The sequence below is a fragment of the Epinephelus fuscoguttatus genome, linkage group LG21, assembly GCF_011397635.1.
Source record: "Epinephelus fuscoguttatus linkage group LG21, E.fuscoguttatus.final_Chr_v1".
NCBI lineage: Eukaryota > Metazoa > Chordata > Actinopteri > Perciformes > Serranidae > Epinephelus > Epinephelus fuscoguttatus.
The window spans coordinates 7,412,989-7,439,628 of NC_064772.1; the positions used below are offsets into that span (position 1 = coordinate 7,412,989).

At 37.6% G+C, this 26,640-nt stretch overlaps 2 protein-coding genes across 3 annotated transcripts; one reads left to right on the top strand and one right to left on the bottom strand.

Annotated features, from left to right (window-relative positions):
* Nucleotides 1-7,612: 7,612 nt before the first annotated feature.
* On the bottom strand, nt 7,613-12,459 carry LOC125882245 (protein snail homolog Sna-like). Of its 2 annotated transcripts, none has more exons than XM_049566025.1 (2): nt 12,359-12,459; nt 7,613-9,889 (listed from the first exon to the last, which is right to left on the bottom strand). In XM_049566025.1, exon 2 carries the CDS (start codon nt 9,887-9,889, stop codon nt 8,750-8,752), a length of 1,140 nt encoding a protein of 379 aa, XP_049421982.1. In that variant the 5' UTR covers nt 12,359-12,459; the 3' UTR covers nt 7,613-8,749. The 2 variants fall into 2 exon arrangements, with proteins under 2 accessions (XP_049421982.1, XP_049421981.1); XM_049566024.1 differs by having other exon boundaries at nt 12,173-12,452.
* A 1,205-nt stretch (nt 12,460-13,664) lies between these two features.
* On the top strand, nt 13,665-23,544 carry eif1axb (eukaryotic translation initiation factor 1A X-linked b). Its single transcript, XM_049566041.1, has 7 exons — nt 13,665-13,824; nt 15,478-15,561; nt 18,008-18,111; nt 18,348-18,398; nt 20,191-20,272; nt 20,726-20,817; nt 22,149-23,544. The coding sequence occupies exons 1-7, from the start codon at nt 13,809-13,811 to the stop codon at nt 22,152-22,154; spliced, it is 435 nt and encodes a 144-aa protein (XP_049421998.1). The 5' UTR covers nt 13,665-13,808; the 3' UTR covers nt 22,155-23,544.
* Nucleotides 23,545-26,640: the final 3,096 nt, after the last annotated feature.

A 26,640-nucleotide genomic window follows, 5' to 3' on the forward strand; every position in this document is an offset into this window, starting at 1 on the left:
TGGCTTGGCATTGTCTTGCTGAAATAAGCAGGGCGTCCATGAAAAGACATTGCTTGGATGGCAACATATGTTGCTCCAAAACCTGTATGTACCTTTCAGCATTAATGGTGCCTTCACATATGTGTAAGTTGCCCATGCCTTGGGCACTAATACACCCCATACCATCACAGATGCTGGCTTTTGAACTTTGCGCCTATAACAGTCCGGATGGTTCTTTTCCTCTTTGGTCCGGAGGACACGGCGTCCCACAGTTTCCAAAAACAATTTGAAATGTGGACTCGTCAGACCACAGAACACTTTTCCACTTTGCATCAGTCCATCTTAGATGAGCTCGGGCCCAGCGAAGCCGGCGGCGTTTCTGGGTGCTGTTGATAAATGGCTTTCGCTTTGCATTGTAGAGTTTTAACTTGCACTTGCAGATGTAGCGACGAACTGTAGTTACTGACAGTGGTTTTCTGAAGTGTTCCTGAGCCCATGTGGTGATGTCCTTTACACACTGATGTTTTTTGATGCAGTACCGCCTGAGGGATCGAAGGTCACGGGCATTCAATGTTGGTTTCGGCCTTGTCGCTACGTGCAGTGATTTCTCCAGATTCTCTGAACCTTTTGACGATATTACGGACCGTAGATGATGAAATCCCTAAATTTCTTGCAATAGCTCGTTGAGGAATGTTGTTCTTAAACTGTTCGACAATCAGCTCACGCATTTGTTCACTAAGTGGTGACCCTCGCCCCATCCTTGTTTGTGAATGACTGAGCATTTCAGGGAAGCTGCTTTTATACCCAATCATGGCACCCACCTGTTCCCAATTAGCCCGTTCACCTGTGGGATGTTCCAAATAAGTGTTTGATGAGCATTCCTCAACTTTCTCAGTCTTTTTTGCCACTTGTGCCAGCTTTTTTGAAACATGTTGCAGGCATCAAATTCCAAATGAGCGAATATTTGCAAAAAATTACAAAGTTTACCTGTTGGAACATTAAGTAACTTGTCTTTGCAGTGTATTCAATTGAATATAGGTTGAAAAGGATTTGCAAATCATTGTATTCTGTTTTTATTTACGGTTTACACAACGCGCCAACTTCACTGGTTTTGGGTTTTGTAGTTGAGTAAAAGCACAATATTTGCCTCAGATTTAGTGGGGTACAAGTATAAAGTAGCATAAAGTACAAGTATCTCAATATTGTACTCGCAGTGCATTCAGACAGTATTCGCCTTTTTCCACAATTTTATGTTACAGCTTAATGATAAAATCATTTAAATTCATATTTTACCTCAACAACTGATGCTTAATATGACTAACTGACAAAAAACAGGATTTCTTAAAACTATATATAAATATGTCACATTGACATCAGGATTATTCAGACTCTTTTATTCAGCTCAGGTGCTGAGTGCTCCAGTCAGCTGCAGATGCTTTTACAGCTGATTGGAGTTCATCTGTGGTCAGTTCAACTGATTGGATGAGATTTGTTGAGACGCACACCTGTTACATAGAAGGTGTTACAGCAGACAGAAACTGAACCTTAAGGTGAACAAAGCTGCCCTCAGAGCTCAGAGACAGGAGCGTGTGGAGGCACAGATCTGAGGACTGTCAGTAAAGGTTCCTAAGAGCTCAGAGGCCTTCACCATTCCTAAAACTGAAGAAGTTTGGAACAATCAGGACTCCAGAGCTGTGACACCCTGACTAACTGAGCAATAAGGGGAGAAGGGCAAAGAGAGGTCACCAAGAACCTGATGGTCACTGTGGCTGAGCTCCTGAGTGGAGAAACTCCCATAACGACAACCATCACTGCAACACCCCACTGACCTGCACTTTATGGCTGAGTGGCCAGACGCCTCCTCGGTAAGAGACATAGGATAGCACCTACAGGAGTCTCAGACTGTGAGAAACACGATGATGAAACCAAGACTGAACTCAATTCTAAGGCTATTGTCTGTGTAAGTTGGATCAGCCACAGGAACAGACTACAACAGACAGTCAAGTCTGCAGAAAGACTAACTGGTGCCAGTCTGCCGTCAGGGCAGGAAACATCACTGCAGGCCCTCTCACCCTGGACACAACCTGTAACAGCATCTCTCCTCTGGGAGGTGCTACACAACACTGTACCCCTGAACAACCAGACAAAGTTTCGGTGCGGAAGGTGTCTCAATCTGACTGAGCATCTGGGACGTACCAGTCTCAACAGACACCACAGAACAGCCCCAGAGGTCCTGTGTCCATGCCTCGACAGCTGAGAGCCCAGTCTGATCCAAGGAGGCCCCACCGTGGCTCAGGGTACCTCTGGGGTACTGGTACGCCCCATAAAAGCTCAATCAGATTGGGATGTGTCAAATTTGGAGGCCAGGTCGATACCTTGAGCTCTTCGTCACGTTCCTCGGGTCATTCCTGAATAGTTTTTATAGTGTGACATGGTTCATTGTCCTGGGGGCACGGCCACTGGGGAGTGCTGTTGTCATGAGGGGGGTACTTAGTCTGCAACTGTGTCTAGGTGGGTGGAGCATGTCAAGTAGCATCCACATGAATGCCAGGACCCAAGGTTTTCCAGCAGAACATTGCACCGATGTTATTCTCTCCACCTGTCAGTGGTTTTAGTGTTTCGGCTGACTAGTGTATATTTCAGAGTCTAAACACTCACTGTCCATAAACATGTTCATATCATCACTGTCAACATATAAGCATGGCTGTATATGTCATATCCTGCTCTACCTCATGTGAAACAAACCCATTACATCAATCGTATTTATTTCAGCACCCTTTGCACTCTGCACTATTGCACTGCTGTATTACTGTTTACAATTTTATTGTGTCTTTTCACATACAAAAATACAAATATTTCATTAAAGCTTGGTTATCAAACCTAGATATTATACTGAAAAAGTGTTTCATGGTGAGAAAAACAACACAACACTCAACACATCAGTGGCGTTTCCCTTTAATGATGCCAAAAAAATTTAAAAAGGCAAGTGTAATGTGGCAACTTGTTACAGCAAAGAACAAAAAAGACAAAAAACAAATACATACATCTCAAAGTACTCATTGCAAAAACTGTTTTCACCTTCAAAATAAAAAAAAACAAAACAAAAACCCTCATTTATTCTTCAAGGTTTAATAAAACCTGATTGTGGTAGTTCATCTCTGTTTCTGCACCAAACCTAGTTGATAAATTGGTTATCTTATGCACCTTTAATACGTTTTCCATCCTCCAAAAGCAGAATAATCACAATTAGCTTTTATTTTGTTATTTTACTTCCTCTATTTAATGTATTTTTTTGTTGTTGTTTTTTTTAACCTCATTGATCGCAAAAGTAATGTTTAAATAAATGCGTGAAGGTTGCATCAAACCATCTCCACATACAGTATTTATCATCAGTGGGTTTTTTAATCCACACTTTGGGCTTAAAACATGGTTTCACATTTTAATTTAAACTGTTAATGCAGGCTTCAGTGAAAGTGTGTCGTCACACACCATCAATAAGGGTGCACACACATAACCTCAGTGGCTCCTGATCTGCAGGTTGGGGCCCCTAAAAGGGTCCAAATTTAAATCTGGAAAACTGTTTATTTTGTGTTTCTTTTGTCTCACTTTGTCTTCCTCCTGTGAAATACTGAATATTTGACCCCCTCTTCTCAAAATATCCTTCAAATCAGATAATCTGAGAACTTATGACCACACTAAGACTGCACAGATGTAAAATGCATTAATTTCCGAAAACAATATCTCTGTTTTTCTGAAATAACAACATAATAACCTCATTAATACTTTTTTTTCCTCATGTAAATGCATAATGTATATAAATTGTAATGAGGAGTTTAAATCAGACACTGATTTGGTTCAAGGGGTCCCAAGTGAAAACTTTAAGAGACACATTAATAATAAATTCATCTATCCATTAGTTTCTGGGGGGTTCACTGATTTTTTTAAGCCTTTAAAAATGTCAAAAATGATGGCAACTTAAATTTTTTTGGTGTTTTTACTCCATTAACAACCTAAGTGATCTTTAAAGATGATTAAAAAAATATTTTACATGTGGATTATTTCTTCCAGTTGAGCTAAATAATTTGATCTATTTTACTTTTCTAAATCTTTTCTAGCTAAATTTTCTACATCAGGTTTTTGACAAAACATTCTCACCAGTTTAGTAGCTGTTCTGTTCTAGAGCTTTTGATAACATCACATGATCTTCACTGAGCTGTAGAAGCTCAAATTCTATTTTGTTTTTGCACCCTTTGTTGTTTAATGATAACTGAGCGATATATCAGCTGAAGAAGACGATGTGATACGATCGAAAGCTCCAGAACTGTTGTGAATTTAGTGTTACTGTAAGAAAGCACCAATATTTTTTTCTCTTTGTAGTGTCCATGTTTACATGCATGCAGCTTTTGTTTTTTTTTGTTTTTAGAAAAATACAACTACCTGGATCACGCTGTTATTTTATTTTCTATCCCATTTAATACAAATACAAATAACATCATGTACTTTACGGACACCTATTATTTTAACTGACTGAAATCAGCTTTCAGAACATGTTTTGAGATAGTTAATCCATCACAAGGAACATCTGACACACTGTTATTTCAACCAGCCATAAGTTCGAAAATTCTTTCAGGGTTTTTGTAAGGATATACTAAGTAAATTTTCAGCATTTAAATGTCTTACAATGATTAGGCTTAATGTTATTTAGTTTACTTAGTTGTGTACTAACATTATCCCAAATGTTTCCAACCACATTCAAACCCAGAGAAATCTGTAATTTTAATCAAGAACAGGGTCCACGCCATTTGGTTGCTGTTGACTGTCAGTGGCGTCATATTCACTTTGCGCAAGCGTCAGAGTTGTGGTTGTCTGCAAGAAGCTGACAGAAATGGACTTTTGATCCATTTTACAGCTCATTTTTTTTCTTTTCTTGGTTGTTTTCAATTATATGATTTAACAGGACAAAGGATTTTAGTTATCAGATGTCTGGATCTTTAGTTATCAGAGAAACACGCTGAGCAAATGTTAGCAGTAGCTCGGCTCCAGCCCCTGCTGTGCCAAACAGCATGTGAAAGTCACAGATTTTTAACGAGAAACTGCTTCATTTAGTGTTTTTACTTGTTTAAATTACCTCGTCAGTTTGACTTGGAGAGGAGGAGACCTCTGCAAATAATTCATCTCACAGTAAAAACCTCCTCAATGATGAACATTTAAGGAATCCTACCTGGAAGAAACTGACTGCAATGATGGCTTTGCTCTTTGCCTTTTGTAATTATTTTGATTGAGAAACTCTTTGTGGCAGAAATTTAGACACTGTATGTTCAAGTGAATATTTTTCAAACAGCTGAGATTTGACTGCAGAAAAACAACAAAGTCATGAAGTATGTTTATGTGAAAATCAACCCCAGAATACAGGAAAAAAAAAAATGAACAAAAACCTATTCTACTATTTGCAACTTGCATTAAACCAGTTTCTATGAGGTCTCAGAAGTCCCACGAGCACTTGAATGCACCACACCAGATCTTATATGCAACCTTTTAAGCTGCCGTCCAACTTTGACAAAAATAAATCAAAATAAAATCAAATAATGAAGCCTACATGTTCACTGTGATGGATTAAGCACCTTAGGTTCATTTTCACAGCTCCCTGAACTGATGTGCTGCTGCATACATGTAGAAAAACTCACATCAACCTTAAAAAATGTAAATATTAAAGCAAAGAACATGTTTCACAATAAAACATGAAAAAAATACTGGCTTTGCCCTTCGCATGGGTTAGTATAGTGTTTATTTTTGTCATTTCCACCTGCAGATCTGAACACTTCTGAAATCCAACACTTTACACAGGTGACACCTAATAATCATACTGAGATCATCATTTTCCCCTCTACTGGACGAAACCTGCAGCTGTTAAAAGATGAGAACAAAAAGCTGTGGACAGGAAGTATTTCAGTATAAAATGTTAGAAAATCAGTCTTTAAACCACATTAAGCTGCCTGCATGTAAACATCAACATGTTACATGTTCCACTGTCTCAGTTTGCTGTGAACCTGTAGGATCATTTACTTTAATGAACTGGAATATCTCATGAGTAATGCAGAATATACAGTATTTACACACGCATGCACTGACTCAAACACTAATGAAGAAGACTGAATACAGCATGTAAACCTGCTTCTTTTACAACCTTGGTCTTATTTACATTAGAGCACGAATTGGGGGAAAAAAACATGTAAATGGCAGCTGTTTTTATAATGATTAAAACATTCTCAGTCATTTTTCAAACAAAAACACCAAAAATTATCTGGTTTCAGCTTTTCCTAAGTCATACTTTTGCTGTTAACTAAATATCTTTGGGTTTGGGACTGTTTATCAAACTCAGTGTAACATTTAAAAACATCACAAGAAACTTAAACAGGCATTTTTCAATATTTCTTGACATTTTGCAGACATAATGATACAGACAAGTGAGTATCATCGATCTCATCTAACTCAGCAAGAAAGCAAATAAATTTACTTCCCTAATGTCAAACTGTTCATTTAAGGGTCCTGTGTATAAGATTTAGTGCCATCTAGTGGTGAGGATCGCACACTGCAACCAGCTGAAACTTCTCCTGGTTAGAATTCCTTCAGTGTTCATTGTTTTGGCGTTCTTTTTTTCCGGGAGCTGATTTATTCACAGAGGTCTCTTGCTCTCCAAAACAAACAAACAAACAAACAAACCACAGGCCCCATTTCAGAGAGCAGGATTAGTGAAAACTCTTGAGTATGTTAAGCCTGAGGCGAGGGAAACTCTTGACTTTTCCGTTTCACAAAGCCAGTTCAGTGTAACCCTGAATTAGTTACAACTTACTCCGTGAAGCAAACCTGCTGGCTTCATCTAAGCCTGAGGCTTATCACTCACTGAGCGTGTAGCAGGAAGGAGAGACATGGCGTGTCCTTTTATGAATGAAGTGGTGGAGGTTGAGGCCCAGTTTATTCAGAGGCTGTTGTGTAAGGAGAAGGTGATTAGACCCCGTTTGGATGTCTCCCCGGAGGAGTGTCTATAGGAAAGATACCATATCACCTCATAGTCTATCATTTATCTAACAATCTGTTCCACCCACATCTATCACATATTACACATCCTGGATTTGCATTATCATCACAGCACATTTTATGCATTGTCCTTTGATTCTTCGGCAACGGCAATTTTCTTTATAACATCAAAGACGCTGAACACATCAGCAAGGCAACGGTTTGTTGGCTCGTAAGAAAAATGACTCTGGCACTGAAAAGACTTTTGCCCGTTTTTGTGGTTTTCCCTGGGCATAAATCATAAAGGATCATCAAAGAGAAATTCCACAGAACTGCAGGTTTGTCAGTGTTAACAGGAAGTCATTTCACAGCAATTCAATTAACCAAAGCCCAATATTCTAAGAACAACGTAAGTACAACTAAAAAATTTTACCAGTCTGTACAATATATTTGTGTTTGATTTTGAGTTGTTGCTAGGTGCGTTTGGGCTCCATCAGATTACAGCTGAATAAGAGGATATAGCAAATTATATTAAAATATATGAACACTGTTAAGATAAAAAAAAATGTTTCTATATTTTCTGTATATTAGACATGTATTAATGCATCACTACATAACATCACTTCACATTACCTATTAACACTCTGCAATAATTCCCCATCACACCTCATGCTGTTTAGTTGCAGCTGTTGTATCTGGGTTTTTTTTTTTAAGACATGTTTGAAATCTTCATTCACGCTCATCAAAGTGTCCATTTCAGTTGGGATGAAATAAGTGGCTCTCTGCTTTCTGCCACTAAAGATGCTGATGTCATCTGCACTCCAATGATGATGGTTGTTGGTGCTCACAGTGAACGCGCTTCCCTCAGGCTGAACATACTCAGAGTTGATTGAACAAATGCTGATCTGCTGTTCTGGAACCAAAATTCAAGAGTTTCCCAGCTCAGGCTCAGTCAAATCAGAGATCAGGATTAGGCAGTTTGTTGAGTCTGCTCTCTGAAATAGGGCCCTGGTGATTAAAACTGCTAAAAACACTAAATAAAGCAGTTTTATGTTACAAACAGTGTTTCCTCTGTGCTGACTGACATGTTGAAACAAACAACCTAAATGGTTTAAACTGGTAAAAATGCTGAATAAAGCAGTTTCACATTACAAATAAGTGGGTTTTTTTCTTAACACTGCTAATTGCGGAGGGGCTTCTTATTATGGTGATTGAGGCGAAATGTGATTGGCCCTATCTAGAGCCAGTGTTTGGTTTGTCCATTCTGGGCTACTGTTGAAACATGGCGGTGCAACATAGCAATCTCCGTGGACAAGGACCCACTACCTAAGTAGATAGTAGCAGTTCATTCTAAGGTAATGAAAACACATCGTTTCTTATTTTCAGGTGATTATGCACTACAGAAAACATACTTATTATATTTAATTTCTGCCAATATATCCCATTAAATCCTACACACTGGACCTCTAAATGAAGCTTGTGAGAAAAATGAAACATACCCAAGAGGAGTGATGGCCAAATATACATAAACAAGACCCAGGTTGTGAAAAAAAGTGATTTTCTCAAACTCCAACTGTTCAACATGTGACACTGATGGATGCTAAAGGTAGAAGACTCCACCCAGCTTGAGGCAAATTCTAAAATCACCAAAGTTCAGTCAAAGATGCATAAATGTCAGACACGTCTGACAGAGAGGTCACTGAGCTTGTGCTGCTTTAGTCATAATACTCATAATACAGACATAAAACAAAACTGATTAGAAGTCAGAATCGTCTGTGACGTAGCCGGCGTTAGCAGAAGTTTCAAATGTCTGCAGGTTGATCTCACCAGACTCCTTCAGCTGCTCTCTCTTCTTCTTCTTGTCGTGATTCTTGATGTGAACACTCAGACCCCTCTCAGTCATTTCATAGATCTGACACTGGGCACAGTAATAGGGCGACACACCAACATGCCTGAACTGATCACCCAAATATGACACAAGTGACTTGAAGCCTTTATTACAGATGTTGCAGCGAGGGATGATACCCGGGTGCTCCGTCTCCAGGTGTTTCTTCAGACCCCACCTTGTTCCTTTGTACCCTGTCTTGTCCGTCTCCGCTGAGCAGAGGAGGCAGGTGAACACGGCCTCCTGGTTGGCGTGGCGTTTTGTGTGGGCATCAAGTGCAATCTGGGTGCGAACCGTCTGCTCGCACTTTGTACAGAAGAACGTCTTGTTTCCCTCCATGTGGTGCATGTGTTTTAAATGTACAGCCAAACCTGCGGCTCTCTTGAAGTGTTTTCCGGGTGGTGGGCACAGCGTGCACACCAGTTCTCTTTTATCTGAACCTGAGTCCAGCCCCATCAGTTCCCTGTAGTTCTCTCCATGCTTCAACACATCCGTGTTGCTAAGAACCTCCAACTTGTTCGCCTCCTTTTCGACAGCCACCTGCTTCCTCTTTTTCCGCCTAACCTTATCTCTCGGCTTCACTGGCACAGGCAGTTTGGCTGGGCTGGTCATCACAGGTAAAGGAGCTCTGGCACTCTCCCTCACCAAAGGATGTTTAATTATCGGCTTTTTGGTCGGGAGCGATCTGTCCACGGACATTGTGAACTTGTAGCTCTCTCCTTCTTCTTCAGGATTTGAATACTCAATGACGTAAACATCGTCTTCCTCTTCCTCTCCCACAACGACCTCCTCTGCAGGCATCAAGTACTCCACCTCATAGCACTGTGCAGTGTCTTTAACCTTCCCCCCAACATCAGACTGCTCCTCTGCAATGTGTTCATCATCGATTCTCACCACAGATATCTGGTCCATCCCATCTACAACGTCCCTGTTTCCACTGCCTGACACGACTGAAGACAAAATCGCTTTTCCTGCAGGCCCACCTCCGATTGCTGGGTGTTCAGAAGACATCTGACAAGAGAAAAACACATAGAGTCACACTCAACAGAATAAACATTTTTTTCTGCTGTAAAACATGAGTTGAAATTATTAGTCAATCAATTGCAAAATATTACTATTTTGATTATCAATCAATAATTTATTCATCTACTCTATGCAGAAAGAGAAAAATTCTGGCCTCTTCAATGTGTTTATCTTATGGTTTTTTTTATGCCAGTAAACTGAATATATTTGGGATTTTGAACAACAAATATGAAGACGTCTGCTTGACTGGGCATTTATGATGAGAATTTTTCACTATTTTCTGATATTTTACACACAAAATGACTAGATTACTTATTGAGAAAACAATGTACATTGTTTTTCGCAGCATGAAGATGGCAGGTAATGTTGTTTTCTTAATTTTGTACAATAAATTAACAGACAAAATGAACATATAAACTGTATGGTGTTTAGTTTCAGGGTTTTTAAAGCAAGTCTAAAACAAGTGTATTGTTTTTTTATCTTTATTCAACTAGTTTTTTCAGTTTACCTGTAATTTTTCAATTGTCACTGTTATTTAGAAGTATCGCTATTTCAAGTATTGTTGTGTTGTTTTTATTTCATATTCATGTTTTAAATTATTTTAAATAAGATGGAAAGAAAGAGTAATATCCAACATTCTTTCATTTGAAATAAATGTCAAAAATATCACTCAAAAGCATACTAAATGTAACTAATATGCATTGGTATTCAGATCCTTTACCTAGGTAAAAGTACTAATACCACACTGTAACAACCTCTGTTACGAGTATAAGTTCTGCATTGAAAATGTTGCTTCAGTAAAAGTATAGTCAGTAAAATGTAGCTATAAGTATGTAGCATCGAAATGTCCTTTGTGATTGTTATACTATTATATGTGATCTTATTATATTATACTGACTCATGCATTAATTTAAAAGCAGGATTTACAGTTGTAGTTGGTTAGAGTGGAGCTCAGTTTGAACTATTAATGAACTATTATGAACTATTAATTTCATAATGCGTTAATTAGCTGATTATTTTCTCCATTAATCCACTGATTGTTTGGTTTGTAAAAAAAAAATAGTGGAAAAACAGTGAGAAATGTTTGTCATAATGAGCCAAAGCCCAAAGTGTCACATTCACAAAGTTTGTTTTGTCCAGTCTTTAACATTATCACTAAGACACCACAATTATCAACATTATAAAAAGGAAAAGTCTGTGAAGCTGGAACCATGAAATGTTTTACACGGAAAAATAAATAAATAATAATAATCAAAAATTAATAATTGCCAATTAATTTTCTGACAATCAACTACTGAAGAAATCAACTAATTGTTTTAGCTGTATGTGTATGACCTGTTGGGTAGTTTGATGTCATCAGAATCAGATTCTGTTTAATTGCCACGCAGATTCTCACATACAGAATTTGCTTTGGTGTTTTGGTGCATAGACGAGAAACATTAATACAAAATATGAAAAATAAACAATAAAAAACATTTTAAACATGCTAGTAATTTATTTATTTTATTTCAAATTTACATTTATACAAGACAGACATACAAAAAAAAGGTAACAAAGCAAAACATCCATCCATACAGTACATTACCTCACGATTTAATCATTCACTTCATTTCAGTATTATAATGTGTACTTGACCTATACAGAGGGGGGCAAGGTCTTGAGACAAATGTAACTGCAGGGCCTTGCCACAGCATTCTATTTAAAATAGCATAACATTCAATTTAAAAATATAACCTATGTAACTGTCTACCATGAAAGAGCTAGGCAGGAATGTGCAAAAGTACGTTCTTGGAGATGTGCAAAGGCTCACAGTATTACTAATAAACAAATAAATAATAACATAATAAAATTAAAATTGTAAAATAAAAGAAGAAAAATAAATATAAATAATCATTTTAAATAAATTACTAAACAAATACAAAAATATATAAACTTTTCATACGTTTAATTATGCAATAATCTTAATTTATACAGCAACTAAAGCTGTCAGATAAATGCAGTGTAAAAACAACATTTCCCTCTGAAATATAGGGGAGCAAAGTATAATATAGCATGACAAGACAAGACTCAAGCAAAGTACAAGCACCTCAAATATGTAGGCCTACTTAAGTACAGTACTTAAGTAAATGTACTTAGTTACATTTCACCGCAGCTAATATGGTACACAGACAAGCACATATAATGTTCCGTTTTATTGAGTCCAGAGAAAAGCAGCAGCAGTACTCCTCGTCCTGCTAAACTCTTAAATGTACTGAATAAATATTTACTCACCATGATCCTGCTGCTGAAGTCGGCCATCACAGCCAAACCTCGTTAGCTGGAGACAAAACTGCACCTAGCTTAGCAACAAGGCAGCTAACGGGGCTACAAGTTTCCAACCGAAAATGTACTTTATTCTTTTTTTTAACTTTGCACCAGTTTGCTATTTATCGGTTAAAATCAAAAGCTGAAACTCACGTTTAAATGTTCAGAGAGAGAGGATATTTATGCTTCAGTCGCTGCAGGAGGGTAGCCAGGTTTCGATGGGAATCATTTGCTCAGCTCCCCCAAAATGTCCAGCTTCTTTATGGGAAAATATAAACATCAGCAGCGCACCGGGGGAGCCTCCGCCCCCTGGTGGCGCGGCGTAATACAGCACTGTACTGACTGGAAAAATACTGTAATATGAAGGGGCTGTTCTGTTTTCCTCCACTCCACTTAATTTATTTGACAACATTAGTCACCAGTTACTTTGTACCATACGCTTTGTACATTCGGATTATCAATACAAAATGGAAATCAACTAAAACATTATCTTAGAATAAGTTACCCAGCAGAATGTAAAATAATAAACAAACTGAGGTGATGCAAAAACAAACACAAAGAAACACTACCCCCAACATATTGTATTATGCCGTGTTCTGTCTGGGTATGGTAACACCACTTTAGACGTACCATAGGTAGACCCGCACTGCACCATTAAACAAGAACTAACAGTAACAATAAAGAGATTTGTTGATTCATAATTAGAGACCCCAAAGCTACAAATATTTTTTCTTGAGCATCCCTGAGTGACTGGCAGAAAATGAAGGACCCCTCTGCTAGCATAAATTAGTTATCAGAGTTCTAAAACTTACCCTGTGACATTTGAAAGTTAGAAGTTAAAAGATGACGCTGAAATCCTGGAGTTGAAAAAAGCCATGGTTCTTCACTCTTGTCGATGCTGGTTAGTTGTGCAAATGGTTTATTCTTGTACTCTTGTATTCTTGGCCAAATTTTAAATGAGACATGCAAAATAAAGCTATTTTAATGAAATATCACCATGTTAAGCTCAGATTTGTTTTTTGTTTTTTCTGACGGAAGCATCCGTCACACATGATGTGTCCAAAGACCATTGAAAATTTGAAAATCCAGCAATAATATTTGTTTGTAGGGATTGTGGCACTGATACATGGTGTAATTTTATACCAACATTAATGCATCAACAATTATAGTTCAGTAATACATTATTCTAAAATAAGGCACTCTGCATAATGCATTACTTTTGATAGTTTAAGTTTATTTGGTGCGAATACTTATGCATCTTACTTATATTTTGAACGCGGCACTTTTACTTGTAATGGAGTATTGTCACAGTAAAAGACTACATACTTGTTTTAAGTACTGTTTTTGAGTGTATTTATTTGCCATTTGCAACAACAGGTGATTGTCTCTGTAACAATCAAGTTACAATAAAGCAACGCAGTTTTGAATTCCTTGGCAGGCGCATGCGCAAATCGGCAGAGCGAATGAGCGGTGACTAGCTAGTTTCTCTCGTAGCGTTCAGTCAGTTCAGACCTGTGCTTTCGCTGACTGTTGTACACAGTTATTGTTTAACCGTCAGTCGTTTCTACCGAGCGGGATTAACGTGATCGAGGAGTGAAAGAATATGCCCAAAAATAAAGGTAAGGGACGGACGGAGATGTAAACGTATGTTTCAGTGTTGTTAATTGTCTTGTCGAGCCCGCCGCTACGACACACGCAGTGAAAACGTGACACTGACCAGCTAACGCTTGTTAGCAACACGAATTAGATATATAGACACATAGGTAGATAGTTTATTCATCCGCGGGGGGAAATTCACAAGAATTATAAGTCGTGTACTAGTGTCTGAGTCCAACTTATTCGCTAAACAAGAATTCGGCTGAGATAATGACGAAGTTAGTTCAAGCTTGATAAAGTTGTACAACACTTTCTGCTGCTAGCCAGCTAATAGCTAACGTACTTTGCTGTTTAATACCGTTGATAGCTGACACAGCTAACTAGCTAGTTAAACCCCACCCCGGTGTGGCCCGTGACATCTGGGACTTTTATTTCACCCAAGTTAACCCCTGATATCACCAGGTAACCTTGTACTTGATTTTTAAACTCAATTGATTATCAAAATTAAGCGTACCGTTTCAAGTATGTCATTTAGATTAGCGAACTAGCAAGGCAACTTTAACGTTAGCTACTGTTCTTGTCATTCCCTATCTGCTGTAGTGTTCCCAGCTACACTGACAGTGGATGACACTCAGTATTTGAGCCAGTATTCAGGTCCTCGACTAATGTAAAAGTGCTAATATCACACTGTAGAAATACTCTGTTACAAATAAAAGCCCTGCATTGGGAATGTCACACAAGTAAAAGTATGTAAGTATAATAAGGGTAATGTAGCCTAATTTTGGTATTATATAGTGTTGAAGTTTTTTCAATGCATATATTAAACGCAGGAAATTATTTCCTTTTCATATTTATCCTTGTCCATATTACTAGTTACTTGTAGTGTTTCAGTTGCTAATGTTATTTTATAGTATCCCAGCTATGTTATGTTTTGTTGATGTTTGTATATTATGTATTTTTGTATTGCTTTACTAATAAGGGTAAGTAGACTAATATCTTGGATTAAACGTAATTGCCGCAAAAGATCATCTAATCAGTTGGTTAAAATAATATATATATGGCAAAAAAATTTGTTCCAGAGGTTCTAATACTATTTTCTGTAAAGCTTACAAAGCTTACAATCTGTGTTGCTTAAGTCATAGGATTTTAAATATAAATCTGAACTATGCGAAGATATAAGATTATTCGAATAGTTGATGGGTAGATATTATAGCTGTGCATGTATGTATGCTGAGCAGTTTAATTTATAACAAACATCACATTGTATACACTCTTTGTATATTTTGTAAAAATCTTAATTTGTAAAGTAACTAAAGCTGTCAGTTAAGTGTAGTGAAGTTAATGGTACAATATTTCCCTCTGAAATGTAGGTGAGTAAAAGCAGAAAATAACATGGAAAAGACAACACTCAAATAAATGACCTCAATTTATTCTCTATTACAATACTTGAGTAATTGTACCTTGTTATACTCTACCAATGCTTACGCTAGTTTTTAATTGACCATTTCCAGGCAGGTTATCTTTGGAGGTAGTTCGTCAACTAGAAATTTACACAAAGAGAAGTAGACTTAACTGGAACTGAAAGCGAACTGATATACACTGCTAGGTCAGTGACAAGAATCCATAAAAAAATGAATGGATAACATTGATTGATATCTCCTTGTGCATGTTTATAGGTAAAGGAGGAAAGAATCGGCGACGTGGAAAGAATGAGAATGAGTCTGAGAAGAGAGAGCTGGTGTTCAAAGAGGACGGACAGGGTGAGTACTGGTTCTAGTGCTTTTTTTTTTTTTTTTTTGGCTGATAGGTGGTCGGAAGAGTCAGCTGCTGCTGACAAAGTTACACCGAAGACAGCTAACAAAAAATCTATCTTTTTTGCTGGAGGATGTGTGCTCAGTTAAACTCTTTAAACACCAAATCCAAGACACAGAATAAACCTGTTTCAAGGTGTCAACTTGAGTTTTGGGCATTTGTGATTAGCATTTTTCCACTATTTTTTGACATTTTATAAACTAATCAAGCAGTTGATTTATAATAAAAAAAATAGTTGGCAGACTAATTGATAATAGATACTTGTTGAGGGAGACAATGTTTGGTATTTTTTCTTGAACAATACAGTGGCATAATGATCAAACTTGGTGTTGTTGATTATCTGTTAGATGTCATGAACAATAACAAATCAGCAGGTCAGAGTTCATAAGAGCCTCATAAAATAACATTTTTAGGGCAAAGAGAAATAAAACATAAACCCATACTGAGTCAAAAACTGAAATAGACACTGCACAACATTCAGCACACCTTTTGAGAAATATAATTTCAGCAGTGATGTGTGAAGAGGAGGATTTTTCATATGCAACAGACATCCTTATGGAGAGCCTTACTAGATGGTAGCATCAGTTCGCAGTCAACAGCGTTCAGAGCTTTGACTGCAGCGCTCAGTGCTGCCAAAATCCCTGTTGGCATGAAAGTGAATGTGTGGAGGAGGCTTTGCTGGTGTAAGAAACACCTTCAGGTAGAACGCACAGCTTATTTAATGCACACAGAGTTTTGTCCATTAAAGAATTATAAAAATCACAGAACCTTCTTAGAATATTTATTTATATATTCATATATCACATTTTTCTGAAAATGTTTAAATAAGATCTACTTTATTGTCCGCAGAGGGAAATTTTGTTTGGGCAGTAGTGCTACACCAAGCTGCAATCAACTTGAAGCAGTACAGACATTATGAATACATACAATGAAAAAAGGAGGATACATAAGTCATAAATCATAAAACCAATATACAAACATCTCTCAAAATCATTTCTTTATGTGTCAATTGGATGTAGATCACATGTTACTGTATTAAAAATGGAAGTTAAACATTTCAGTCATTATGTGAGAAGAAATATAAGGACTTACTTGGATAATTTAGTCAGTTTGGCCTTTTTTAGTGAGCAGTCCAGATGTCATGTGAATAAAAATGTAAATTTAAAAAAAGTTTAAGACCAGGATTATGCTGCTTCCACTTGTTTTACGCAAACACTCTCCTCCTTTTTCTCTTTTCTGTACAAGAACTGTAGAACCTTCCTATTCACCAGGGATGCTGAGGCCTCTTCTGTTTCCATCCCTTGGCCTTTTTTTGTCCTCATCTTGTTCTTTAATGTAAAATTATATTTCCAGAGTTGAAGGAAAATTTAGTACAATTAGAGTTGTATCAATACTAGCATCAGAAATGCCGCAGATACTACCAATAATGCTGCATCAGTTATCAGCGCGTCTATGCACCAATCTGTAAGGACATAATTTGGTAATAAACTCTTAATTTTTTTTCCCACCCGGATAAACAGGCTGTTTTCCTAGAAATCAATTCTTCTCAACATCCTACGCAGCAATTTGTTTCTTATTAACAAGAGAATTTGGTGATTGGGTGAAATTGGTTAGGGAACCAGGGCAGAGCAATATATCGATATCATGATGTGAGACTAGATGTTGGCTTAAATTTTGGATATTGTAGTATCCTAAGTGTTAACTTTACCTAAATTTAAAGGCTGTATTACAGTAAAGTGATGTCGCTTTCTGAACGTACAGACTGTTCTTTTTTGCCTTTGCCCGCTTAGTCATTATATCCTCATTACTGATGATTTATTTATCAAAAATCTCATTGTGTAAATATTTTGTGAAAGCACCAATAGTTAACCCTACAATATCAACGCAATATCAATATCAAGGTATTTGGGCAAATATATTGTGGTAATTGATTTTCTCCATGTCGCCTGGCTCTATAGGGGAGGTTGTAAGAGCTGCCCATAAATTTAGTTTCTAGATGTGAGTTGAGACACTCATCTCACTCATTTAATATGTCACCTTTTCTGTGTGATGTAACACCAACATTTGTTTACCCTGAGGCTTAATATGTCTAATGTCACATTTAATAAAAGTTTTATAATTGGCCATTGCATATTTCAGGTGAGGCTGGGCACCTATGCTATTAATCACAGCAATAAATCTTGTTAACTATATATATTGTGTGTCTTAGTCTATATATATCTCTAATCTCATCTAACCATAAAGTGTTTCTCTATCTGTAAGAACCCACGTCATGTCTTGGTACCCGCCTGTGTTATTGGTAGAACAGAAACACCTGAATCTTAATGCAAATGTCTCGATCGCAGTCCCTTATCACTTTGTACTAACCCTCCTCTGCTGTCTTGTGTCTTCCAGAATATGCTCAGGTGATCAAAATGCTGGGGAATGGACGTCTGGAGGCCATGTGCTTTGATGGAACTAAGCGGCTTTGCCACATCAGAGGAAAACTCCGGAAAAAGGTAGGAATGTCCTGAACATCCCCTCGCACCTTTCCGCGCCCCCCCCCAGCCAGCACACACAGGAAACCTCCTGGCGTAATGCTGAATCGGCGTGTTCTCAATGGTCAGTTAGCCTGCGTTAATGAGGCAGCATGAACTCAATTGACCGTGTGTGTGAGTGTGAGGGTCACAAAGTTCAGTGTGTTTCTGTATGACATGGGGTAATCTATGCTTTGTTTTGTTTTGTTTCCATCTAGGTTTGGATTAACACGTCAGACATCATCTTGGTCGGACTGAGAGATTACCAGGTGTGTTGGTCGCTCACCTATGACACAGAGCAGACTGTTAACACTGAGCCGATTCTCACTGTGACATAGCACAGGTCTTCAAGAAAAATAAGCAGCAGCATTTCTGTAAAATCCAGCTTTTTAGAAGTTTTTGTTTTCTGACAGGAAGAGTTACTGACATAGATGTCTGAAATTGTAAAGCCCGTTGTATAAAGGTATGACGAACAAGGCAACATGATTATATTTTTTTTTTATTATTTTTTTTTTGACATGGCGTTGCAGACACAAAGGACCCAAAGATATTGAACTCATGCTCTGTTAAGATCTTGACTTTTAAACCAAGTACAAGTGGATATCTGGCCTTGTTTTTACCAGTTAGTATCTCAAATTGAACCATTTCTGACCTGGAGAAAGTTATTAATTCCTTTATTTTCATCCTGTCCTGATTATTGTAACTGTGTTTGAAGCATATAGTAAGAAAATATGATGGGTAAAGGTTAGTGGACAAGAGCAGGATGGTAAAACTCAATCAGGCTAGCGGAGTATAACGTTAACGATAGATGGCATTGCTGTGCAAAGTTAAAATATTTTACCCTCTTGCTGTACTCTGCAGCTGACTTTATAACCTGATGTTACATAGCTCACTCAAACAAGGATAAAACATGGGCGTGGACAACAAGAAGCTAATAATTTTGGTGCAACAACACCTCATATTATGATTTTTCTTCCAAGATGATACAAGAAATGCTGACAAATAGCAGGCAATCAGCACAGAGCTCGGTGAAATACTAGGATTTTAATGTAAAGTTTGCAATAGAAGATTAAGAGAGGTGTATTTTATGGCTACATGCATCCATTTTAGTATCCCTCTTTTGTTTTACAATTGCTTCTAGACCCCTATTTTAAAGTCTATTTATCCTTTACAGGGTATTACTGGGTTTTCACAATGTAACACAACAGCAAAGATGTTCTGTAGCCGTCATAACGTAGCTCTAATATGCGTCGATGTGTGACGTTTTGTTTACCATCAGGTGTGTTTCTTAATTTTCTCCCTTGTGATGCCTCCCTCTGTGTACCACCTAGCTAGAATTTAAATCTGATGTGTTAAAAATTGACTGGGCAAATTTGGCAAAGATTTTTTTTTTTTTTTTATGGAACCTTGAAAAAGTCATGGAAAGGTTTTGAAATTTTATCCATGAAAATGTGTGGGAACCCTGGTATTAAATTAAAAACTTATTTCAGTTCCCCAGAAGTCTAGATTTACTACTAAGGGTGACCTCTGCTGTCTGTTTATAATCCACGAAAAATCAGTATTTTCTGTTTAATGTTATCTTAAAATACTTGAATTATTTTATATATATCCTGCATTATGATATTTTATTGAATTTTAATTTCTCATTTTATACTGTTTTACTTTTAATTGTGTAATTTTATTTCTATCTTTAATTTTGCTCCTTTTTAAGCATTTTTTTTTACAACATAATTACGTTATTATAATGTAGACATAATTTTTTTCAATACTATATCCCGAAATGGTCAAGACAGTATTATAGATTCTTATATTCAGTGATATGTCTTTGTTCCACAGTCATTGATGCATGTGTTTATTGAATACCATAGTCAGGATTATGATTTGATTAATAACCGTACATTTTACAAATTTCTGGTCCCAGTCCTTCAATCGTGTAATCAAGTTGGGTCAACTGAAGATAACTACAAAAACCTGTCATGTGGTCTCATCTATTTACCTCCTGTCACTAAAACACTAAAATGTTGTAACCTAAACACTGCGATGCCTCAACTTCTGTTTCAGGACAACAAAGCTGATGTCATCCTCAAGTACAACGCAGATGAGGCTCGGAGTTTGAAAGCGTACGGAGAGCTGCCAGAGCATGGTGAGTTAAGCTAGCCCTCCAGCTGCTGGATCCACAAACTGAATGTTACTGTAGTCAGACAAGTCCAGGAATTTATTTACAGTGTTGGTGTGTAAACTGTCTCAAGGTGAACGGTGTGTGAAAACCTGAGACAGATGAGACTGTGACAAAAAAGATGAGGATTTCCTTAAGTCCATCAAAACCTCAGTGTTCATTTTTTAACAGACTGCTGCTGTGTTCTTGCATTATTCACCAGTTTAGTAATGGTGAAAACTGTTAATGAATACATGCAGTTGCTGACTTTTAACAGCAGAGGTCCTCACTTTCCTTACTTGTTTTTATTACCTCTAACACACAGTATTAAATAAGTCATGTCACTTTTAGGTGTCAGTTCATCACAGTGTAGTTGAAACATAATGTTTTTCATGGTGAGTATTTTCTCTCTAACACTGCCTTCCATCTTCCACCTTGAAGCCAAAATCAACGAGACAGACACCTTCGGGCCTGGAGACGATGATGAGATCCAGTTCGATGACATTGGCGACGATGATGAAGACATTGATGATGTAAGCTCCTCTCAATTTACAATTAACTTTTCCTGGATATCATTTTTTTCAGTGTATTCTTTCCTTTTGCATACTTTTCCAAAACGTTATGACAAAAGAAACCAAAGTCCTGAAATACTAAATGATGTCGAAATTTCGGCCTCAATAAACTGCAGTCTAACATTCACAGAGGTTTGATTTAAATCAGTTCCACCTGATGAAAGAATTAGTCTTAAGACTTTTTTAATGCTGAGAGAGCACTGGGATTTCATATCCAGCCTTACCTGTGAGTCTTTAGTTCTTCGTTGAATAGGTGTGGGAAAGGTTCAAATATCTTCTATCTGTAGCTTAAACAATTAGTTGATCAGTCTTTTAGTCAGTCAACAAATATTCATTGTCAGCTATGTTGTTGGTTTTTTTTGCTGGTTTCAGTCTCTCCAATGTGAATATTTCTCTACACAGACCACATTATTATCACTTATTGACTATTGAGAACTTAAACTTCCAATTAATTGATGACGTGCAGCTTGGCTTGGGTTAACTTCACAGTTGAACCAATACTGGTGCATTTTCTGCTCCTTTCTCTCTGAAAAATACCAAAAATGTAATTTAGAACATACTGCCTCCATCCTGTCAGCCAGTCACCAGGGCATAGCCTCAGAACGCTGTCATGTTTGCCTTAAAGAAAGTGTAGTTAATTGGAGTGTTATGAGTAAAGTAGTAGTGTTTTATATTGGGCATTAACCTGGCATTTACGTGTGTAATGATGAAAAAATAGACTTGAGGTGTAAATGCTTTAGGTCGCAGTTAAGCCCATGAGATGCAGCTGAGACATGAACCTGCATGGAGTCGGTGCAGACAGCTGCATAGATTCAAATAAGAACCTGTGGTCAGACACGGGACTTGTTGACCTGGACAGGTTTGCCGCTCGCATTACAAATATTGCAGCAAGCCTTGTCCGTGTCCAATTTTGAAAAATATAACAATAGTTGCAACCGCTTTTGGCTCACCATTGCCTTGACTGTGTGACTTGATCAAGCCGAAAATGTGACATTGTTCTGCTCTGTCTGTTTCCAAGTTACTCTTACCCAGATTATCTCTCAGGTATCAAAATTTGGCACCAATTGATTCAATGTGATTTGTGTGTTACTCAGTTGGTACCCATGACAGTGCTGAGTTAGGTACCCAACTCTACTTGCAGCCCTTCTCCTAACACAATTAAAGCTGAATAACTGTCCTCAGAGGTGTAAACGGAATGCAGAAACTCTAATAATTTTACTTTAGAGCACAAAAGAACATTTTTAAAGTGCAGCACAAAAGTTGAAATAAATCTGTTTTCTCTCTCTTTCCAGATCTAAAGTCCTGCCACTGGACGGAGAAGGTGGGATTTTCCTAGAGATGCTCCAATTGGGATATTTTCAGCCGATACATGCACCGATAATGATTATTTTTATTAAGATCAGCCTATGCCAATCCAATACAGTTTATTAATATACAGTATGTTTCAGTTTATTCCAGTTTGTTAACCATCAGTAGACGTCTCTGTTGTTTTTTGAGAACTTAAAGTGCATTTCACATAAGGGGGGAAAAAACGACACCAGTACTCTTAGTTTATTGTTGACATAAATGAATTTGAAATGCTGCTTTAGTGTGACTGTCTGAGTTATCAGTCGTAGAACTGGAGGGCAATGCAGCAGGCTGCCTGGTGACTGAATGATAACACAGTCAGTTTGCCTTCATGCAGCTGGATTGGAGAATCAGGAGTAGGCTGATCACCAGCATCATATTTAGGTTGAATATCTGGAGCATTTCTAGATTTTCACCTTTTTGCTTCTAACATCAACAAAATGGCAAATTTGCCATCACTGAGGTTTTCATTAGTTTTTTTATTTTTATTTTTTCCATATTATCCAAGAAACACTCACTGGCTATATAGGGGAGGCTCAGGCCAATACCATGACTGCAAAATCTCTCATGCGTCATCCTTTTAAAAATGTATTTATATTGATTTCACACTATGTGGAATTAGCAACAAGTACAGAATCTCTGGATTCGTCAATAAAAAAGATAAACCAGTTTGTCTTTTCCTTTGGGAGTCTGTATCATTGTAGCCTGTAAGACAGTTCATACACTTTTAGACAGTTTGAAAGCTGTTTATCGAAGACCGAACAAAGATAATAACACTTGGCTCTGTATCTTTTTGTTGACGTCATATTCCACTGACATCGATGGTATTACAGTGAACTATTTGCTTGTTTTGGATTGAACCATGGCCTGAATGAGGGTGATCCCTCTCCCCTGACATCAAAAAGAAGAATCGAAATGTATTTTTCTATTGTTTCCCTTATTTGTGTTTTCTGTCTGTTTGTGTTTCCGTGTTCTGTTTTGAACTCTTCGCTGCTCGTTCTGTGGCTTCAACACACTGTCACAGTCTCTCTAGACCAGTGGTTCCCAAACCTTTCCACCACTGACACACACACCAATAAAACCTCAGATTAGAGCTGTCACTCTTTCACGTTCTGTGAACCTCTATAGAAAATCAAATAACAGATATACAGAAGTTTATTTCCTTCTTCAGCTCCCTCTGGAAACTGCCCCATGTTCCCTGAGGGGGGCCAGCACCTCACTTTGGGAGCCACTGCTCTGGACCACATGGGGCCTGTTGTTGTTGTTGCTGTAACTCTGAATTAATAAAAAAATGTACTATGATGTTTGAAGGCTGGGTTTCCAATAAAGATCTTAACTCCACTGACCTGGCATAGTGATTTTTGGAGCGCTACACGCACATGCTGGTCTGAAGGTGGCGAGATGGAGCTGAGGTACAAGGAGGTCTCTGATGAAACAGCTACATGCCCTTCAGAGAAACATCCAAGGCTGCTGGGTGTTGACAGTGCACAATATGTCTGTCCTGATACTATTTCTGTCATTAGAGGGAAGACTGAAAAAACTTTACTGGCTGATGTGTCTTTGGCAAAGTGCTGAATCCCCTCTGGCTCCAGAGCGACTGCTTTACAGCTGAGTGTTATCCCTGACCTGTCTGTTTCTGTGCGCTGTGACTTTATCTTCTCCTATAATGGCATGAGAATTACGTTTTAGATTATATGTCATCTAGTTTTCTTCACCAAAACATGCTCCTTTTTTCTTGATTCTCCCATCACATGAGATGTTCAAAGTTTTTGGCAAGTTCTTGTGGCCAATTGGGGAAATGCAGTTGTGTTTACGTTAAAAACTGCACATCAGTTTTGTCTGAGATTGGGGGTAAAATGCCAAGTGTTGATATTAATTGTTATCAAAACCACCCCGTTTTAGCGTTCAAAGTTCAGAGAAGCAAATTAAGGGGGACTACGCCCATTTTCAAAATTCATGTGTTATTTTAATGGTCTAAGACAGTCCAAAAATATTAGTAAAAATGAACAACTGCCTTCCAAACCCAAAAACTAGAGTGTTAAAACCCAAATGTGTGATGTCATATGGTATAAGGTCTGGAGCTGCTCCACAGACAGTGAATGGTGAAAGATGTTCTAGCACCCAGGGGAATGTTCTGAGTATATGGGTACATTCTCTGTTTCAGAGCCGAGAACACTACAATGGAAAAAAGCTCATTTAGGTTAAAAAAAATCCACAAAATCAGTCTCCAATTCATAGTTTATGGAGCAGCTCCAGACTCCAGACTACCCTGTGACATCATAAGTCTCACACTTCATTCTCTGGTTAGCTACTGGCTGAACAGAAGCAGCTCAAGTTCACAAATATTGATTGAACTTTACCAGTCCATGGAAAAAACATTGGTATTCTTAACTTATTTGTTCCCCTTTGACTCATACATAGTTTTGAATGTTTGGTTTGTAAAACTTGTGAGAAATTCTGTCAATTACCCAGAGCCCAAAGTGACACCTTCCCATTATTTTGTCCAACCAACCGGACTAAAAAATATATTTATTTATTATTAAGAATGTAATTATTGAAATAAAAAGAAGAAGCGGCAAATCTTCACATTAGAAAAACTGGAACAACGAATGGTTTTGCATGCATGAAAAATGATCAGTCAGTATGGTTGCCATATAATTTCCTCTCAACTGACTGATTAATCAACGAGCCATTTCAGCTGTACTTGTACCATTGGGCAGTTTCATTTATAGCATTCTGGACGTGACGTGTGTGTGTGTGTGTGTGTGTGTGACCCACATATTGCAGGTCAGCAGCAGCCTGCCTCCTTTTGCTACAAGTATGACGTAACTCCGCCGCTGGGGCTCGCTTGTGCCTGGCACGTGCGCTCTGACACGAGCCAAAGCAGCGACGCCAAATGAAGGCACGTGAGTGAGGGTGAAAGAGAGGGGGGATTCACTGTGGCTCAAAATGACAATAAAACACCTTTTAATAAAAACACAAGAAATGTAAAGATCTGAAAAGATGTTTTAACCGTCATTTCACTCAAACTGCTGGTTTTATTTTATTCCTCTGCCAAGCGTTATAGTTCTTGAGCAGCTGGTTGCTAAGCGACGCGGAACAGCGTGAGTAGTGATTTTTTTTTGGCGCATTAATATGTAAATTAGCCAACTGTGAAGCGGTCACAAAAAATGGACCGGACCACGAGGAAACTTAAAAGATTAGAGAAATTAATTTTTAATTCATTCTCCACAAGTAAATAACTAAAAAAAACCAGAGACATTTCCACCTCCATATTAATAATATTTCTTTATTTCCCAGAATGTGTTTTTAAGGTAGGAGGAAAGTAGACCCAAACATTTCTTTTTCTGCCATTAATTGAACCTTTACATACTGACACAACAATGGCAGTTATAACGATACTGTTTTAAATGCGCTTTGTGCAAAAAAATAATCGCTACACCATCTCAGTAGACATCCATGCTGGCTCTGTATGGCAAGCCGTTTTAACATTTAATCACTAAGTCCGACTATCCGGAATTACCATTATAGATATCTATAACGTCATTTTGACTAGTAGTAATGCCATTGTGACTAGTATGAATTTTAATTTAAGATATCTGTAACGTCATTCTGACTAGTCAAAACTGAATTACAGATATCTGTAACGTCATTTTGACTAGTCAAAACTGAATTACAGATATCTATGACGTCATTCTGACTAGTCAAAACTGAATGACAGATATCTATAATGTCATTCTGACTAGTCAAAACTACAGTTACAGATATCTGTAATTCAGTTTTGACTAGTAAGATTCAAACTATTTTTGCCATTCATGTGTATGGGGTTTGTCATTATAGATATCTACAATTACATTATGACTATCTATAATTCCAGTTTGAGATATCTACAACGTCATTTTGACTAGTGAAAATGACGTTGTAGATATCTATAACGTCATTTTGACTAGTCATAATTCGAATTCAAGATATCTACAACGTCATTTTGACTATCTGAAACTCAGTTCAAGATATCTAGAAAGGACCATGTAGATATCTTCAATTGATGATAATTAAATATATCTTGAACTTGAATTATGACTAGTCAAAATTAAATTGTAGATATCTCAAACTGGAATTACAGATATCCACAATTCAGTTGCAGATATCCGCAACTACATTGGAGATATCTATAATAACAAACCCCATACACATGAATGGCAAAAATAGTTTGAATCTTACTAGTCAAAACTGAATTACAGATATCTGTAACTGTAGTTTTGACTAGGCAAATTCGAATTACAGATATCTTGAATAAGAGTTTTGACTACGCCAAATTATGTTGCAGATATCAGCAATGAATATCCAGTCTAGCGATTAAATGTTAAAACGGCTTGCCATAGGCTCTGAGGCATATGGTCCCCCTCCCCTCTCCGTCTCTCTACCATCGGCTCCCGA